Source organism: Verticillium alfalfae, genomic scaffold (genome assembly GCF_000150825.1).
Source record: "Verticillium alfalfae VaMs.102 supercont1.1 genomic scaffold, whole genome shotgun sequence".
NCBI lineage: Eukaryota > Fungi > Ascomycota > Sordariomycetes > Glomerellales > Plectosphaerellaceae > Verticillium > Verticillium alfalfae.
In genome coordinates this window covers 4511827-4516564 of record NW_003315038.1, presented here as the reverse complement: position 1 = coordinate 4516564, position 4738 = coordinate 4511827, and the positions used below count along the sequence as shown (strand labels likewise).

At 56.6% G+C, this 4738-nt stretch overlaps 3 protein-coding genes across 3 annotated transcripts; 2 read left to right on the top strand and 1 right to left on the bottom strand.

Annotated features, from left to right (window-relative positions):
- Positions 1-463: 463 nt before the first annotated feature.
- On the bottom strand, positions 464-1389 carry VDBG_01376 (predicted protein; the record flags this gene model as incomplete). The annotated part of the gene is made up of 2 exons (XM_003009647.1): positions 464-916; positions 1075-1389. The coding sequence occupies 2 exons, from the start codon at positions 1387-1389 to the stop codon at positions 464-466; spliced, it is 768 nt and encodes a 255-aa protein (XP_003009693.1).
- Positions 1390-2414: 1025 nt separating this feature from the next.
- On the top strand, positions 2415-3023 carry VDBG_01375 (predicted protein; the record flags this gene model as incomplete). Its single annotated transcript, XM_003009646.1, has 1 exon — positions 2415-3023. The coding sequence occupies one exon, from the start codon at positions 2415-2417 to the stop codon at positions 3021-3023; it is 609 nt and encodes a 202-aa protein (XP_003009692.1).
- Positions 3024-4048: 1025 nt separating this feature from the next.
- On the top strand, positions 4049-4564 carry VDBG_01374 (conserved hypothetical protein; the record flags this gene model as incomplete). Its single annotated transcript, XM_003009645.1, has 1 exon — positions 4049-4564. The coding sequence occupies one exon, from the start codon at positions 4049-4051 to the stop codon at positions 4562-4564; it is 516 nt and encodes a 171-aa protein (XP_003009691.1).
- Between the last annotated feature and the right edge of the window lie 174 nt (positions 4565-4738).

Below are 4738 nucleotides of genomic sequence, written 5' to 3'. Positions count from 1 at the left end.
TCCCCTTTTACACTTTCCTAGGTTCCCCTCCTTGCCAACGTTTACGGTTGTGTAGCTCCGAATGAGAGTCTGGGGTAATTCCCTTTTGACTCAGAACTGTTGACGATGGCCCAAGCCGTTTTCGAGACGACAGTATGCCAATGGGCAGAGATGAGCCTGTTCCTGGATGAGAGTAATTGAGATGGATCCGTAAGTGCCCTCGTGTGACATCATTGTGCTTTACACGTTAGGAATCTGTGGTGCCACCCACCCAAGATAGGTAGGTAGTAGCCTTCTGAGAGAGGTCAGTGGTACTATACCGAGCTTGGGTGAGAAAACGGACGGACCTGTTCATATGCAGGCCAGTGCCCATCACTCAAGGACCAAGAGCCACTGACATACGGGACACAACCCACGAGAGATCGCTCGCCAAAGTTCACCGCAAATTCTAGTCGATGAATGGATAGCATTCACTTGCTCCAACCTAAAGATCACCAGCAATCCCCTTCATCACAGCGGCCGCCCTCTTCGCGATGCCTGCATCAACGCCCTCGCCGCCCTCCGCTCTCGCGTCAAAGCCCTTCACCCAGAAGGCCCACCTCTCCTTTCCATAACCACCCTCACCTCCCAACTTTTCGCCCGCTCGCAGGCTCCTTGCGTCGGGCCCTGACAGCACCGGTCCATCCGTGACGAGCTGCCACACCCTTGACCCGGCATGCATGATCCACAGACCCGCCGCCGCCGAGAGGTACGCTGCCTCCTTCACATCCTCGACGTCCTCCTCGAACGCTGAGCGAAGCTGCCACAGTGCAAAGTCGTCACCGTGGATGAGGCCGCGACTCCAGAGCAGCGCCGTGAACGCCTGGATGCTCAGGTAGCCAGCGAGCTGGGCATCGGTGGGCGGACGGTTGGGTTCAAACGGGGCTGTCTCTGTTAGCTACGAAGACGAAAGCACAGGAGCTCAAGAATACGTACGGCCAAAGACGTCGCGCAGGTTCCATCCGAAGGTGTGCAAGCGGCGAAAGGTTTCAAATTCATTCTGCTCCCTCAGGTCAGCAACGGCCTAGGCAGGTAAGGCGTCTGGGTTCAACGTACTGTTGTCTCAGTAAAGACGGTCTTTGGGGAGAGCGAGAGTGCCTCGACTGTGCGTACGAGCCTCACCAGCGCTGGGTGATTGTGCGGGATTTGCTTGGCGACATCAATGACCATGTTGTACAGCGTATAGTGCGCATCAGTGCCATCGGATCCTGGAGGTCCTGGCAGGGTAGCGGCCAGGTCCTTAGCCGTCGTCTCCACCGTCACTGAGCTGTCCGAACTAGCATTGAGGAGCGTCTTGACCGTCTCGAAGGCAGCAGCATCATCGTAAGATACATCGTCTGGTTTGTAAGTTAGGTTGAGTGCTTCTGCCATGATGGCGATACTTCTTGGCGGACGCGGGGTAGACTGTCGCTTGGATTGTGAGGTGGTGTCGTAGAAAGGAGCAGAGCGCTTGGCGATCGATATGGTGTGAGTCCCTGAACGAAGCAAGGTCCTGGATATATCTGTCCTTATAGAAGTCCGGGAGATAAGGCTAGGCATGGCCGTTGACATGTGGAAGATCGGCCAGGCACCCTCGATCCAGGGTTGCCCCTCAACTACCGACGTCACAGACGGCGGGGTGCTACAGTGTCGCAAAAGTGGGGGTGTTCCCTTTTTCCAGGCCTCCGACCGTGTGGCGGTGGCCCCCGTGGGCCAGCCCCTGGCTTCGGTTCGTCCCACCTTCCAGCTTTCGGCGAACTCCTGCAGCATCATCCTGCGAACAATTATGCCGCGAATCTTCGACGTAAGCAGGGGGCTTGCTATTTACGATCTGGCTTGTCGATCAGTGCTGGTTTTGCGTGTGTGTGGCATTTCAGGTCGCAAACATGTTCATGTCGGAGGAGCCTCATGACCGTCTTCCGTAGGCGGACTCTCGAGGCGGTTGCAGTGATGCGTACGACCTGGAGTTGGTGATATAATAAATTCCCGCCGTGTATCAGAGAACAAAGACCTCTGCCTCCAAAATGCAGCAGGAGATAAGTCTGCAAGGGAAAGGAATCACAGGACCATCGCAAAGCGTGCACTAAATGCCTATTTCGACCCGGCAACAATGGCGGGTGGTGACACGGTCATCTCTCCGCCCGTTGCGTAGAGAATCAGTGGGACGGGTTTCCTACCTCGGAGTGCAAGTAGGCACTCATTGCGACAATAGCGAACAGTTCCACAAGGCAGCTTTCAACAGGCCGTTGCCTTGTGAATGGAACATAGTCAAGGCAATTGAGCTGCCAATCTCCTTCCACTTCTCCAACCCCCCTCCGAGGAGGATTCAAGATCAGGACCTTTGGCCAGGTATCGCATGCTCAACAAATTTGTCACCTTGAGCACACTGTCTTACGCAAACACGGCGTGCCAACATCATGACTAAAGCCCCCGAGGTGACAAGCGTCATGGATCTAGACGATGTTGAGACCAGCAACCCCGACTGGAAGTTGCAACTTGACATTGCCCACTTCGAGCTCCTTGTCCCTGACGATACCCGCTATGGTGTCAAGCCTGGAAGATCCTTGGAAGACAAGCAGGCTGACAGAGTGGAAGGCAAGATCCTTTCGGAGCGCAAAAGAATCGAGAGTCGACTAGGTCCACGCACACAAGCAGAGCAGCGCATCATCGACACGGCGGAACTCATCATCATTCGTCGACAAGACATTCACCTTGCCCAGCGCCGGGAGCGACGTCTCGAGAACCCCTCCAAGTACTATGTCCTGAGCGAGTATCCCGACAACAACCCTCTGAAGCGCCCTGTCTGGCGAGGCCTCTATGATACGAAACTGAGGCCCGTCAAATACTACATGGGCCACAAGCCAGGCGACTTCATATTTCGATATTACCATTTGCCCTGCCTGCCGCTCCGTGACCCACGGAGATGGGTCTATGAAGGTCAGGTACCGCACATGCTGTACGAGTACAAGGCCAGAATGTTCAGAAAATACTCCCGGATATCCTCGAGGCGCTGCTCAGTGCCATGAGCTTTGCAGAGAACGAACGGGGTACAGACCCTCCGGGTTTGGTCCAGAAACTTCAGCGGCGCGGGCGCCTTGCACTTACCAAGCCAAAGATTCAATGGCGCATTTTCGAGGCATGGAAAGAAAAGGTGATCAAGGGACGACAACTGGAGAGATACTTAGAGGTCTTACGAGACTCGCACCTCGTGCAGGAGATGGCCTGGCTGTACAAGCGGGTTGATGCGACGATGCCACCAGATGCTTTCCTGGTCATGACTCTGATCATACCGAACCTGGAGACAGTTGATTTACTTGCCGCCAAGCATGATCAAGCTCTCGAAGTCAGAGCACGGCACCTGCTCTTCGAGGAAGGCGAGGGATGGCGGGTCGTAGATCCAGCAGAAGAATCTCGCAGATCCTGTGCCAAAATGATAAAGCACACGCCATATGACTGGGAGAAGAATGACGAGGCAGATGAATGCAATAATGAACTGGAGCCTGATTGCAGCCGCGTGCTCGTGTACACGTTATTCTGCGAGGATGAGCACCCATGTGAAGTGGATGCGGCGGTGGTCGCTGCATCTCCAGGGGTCTACCATCCCCTGGAGGATCCCGGCTTCGGGTGGACGGAGAAACCTTTACGCGGCAACGGCGCGACTGGACCCACGGTTGTCCCCTGCAGTCGCCATTTTTTACGACAACCTCGACATCCGACGCCTATCCGACTCGCGAGGTGCGCCATACACGAGCACCACAACCAGCTACGGCTCCAATACGGCCCCGACCACGGCTATTACCCAGACGAAAGATTCATCGACAAGACATCGGTACCAGACCGTGTTGACATTTCGGAACTCGCAGTGCAGCTCACCCTCAGCGCTGCCGCACGCATCGAGGACGAAGCCACAGTCGGCCGCGACGACCTTTCCAGCAGCAACTCATCCGACGACACCAATTCCCTCGACGGGAACTAGGGCGTTCTTGACTCGACGTTTCTCCTTCTGCTTCGAATCCGAAAAGCCATCCAGTCGTCCAACAAGCATACAAAAATGGCTCTCCTCCCATTCACCCTAACCGGCCTCCTCGCCCGCCCCTTTCTCCCCAAGGCCACAACAACCACGCTCCCGATCCTCCGCACCTTCACAACGACGCCCGCCCCGCAAGCAGCCAAAGGCAAAAAGTCCAAGGTGACCCCGGGCTCCGAGTACCGTGCCCGCGTGGCCAAGCTCCGCGGCAACCTACACGGCAACGCGCCGCCACCCCTGCGCATGGCCCGCAACCGTCACCTGCGCCACTGGACCATCCATCGCGCCTGGAAGCTGCACCAGCGCGAGCTCCGTGAGGCCCGCGAGCGCGAGCTCATGCGCCAGCACCAGGGCATCAGCAACGCGTGCGAGGAGCTGCGTGTCACCGAGGGCCCCGGTCTCAATGCCGAGGGCTACCTGTACCGTGTTGCGCTCGAGAAGAAGGGCCTGTACGGCCTCGAAGCCGTGCCGATCGAGTACGCGAGGCTTCAGACGGAGACGCCGGCTAGGGTCGCTTGGGATCACGACTGGAAGAGGTAGAGGATGGATTTGCAGAGAACAAGAGAGGGGGCGAGATGGAGTCTCTTGCTTGACTGGGGGTCGAAAAGAGGGCCATGCGTCTTTTCTGGCTTCACGTCGGCGCCAGCGAGGGTTTCCTTTGATTTCCCTAGGCATACTGTATCACAACTGTTGCATAGAGTTCAAGGAGGGTAG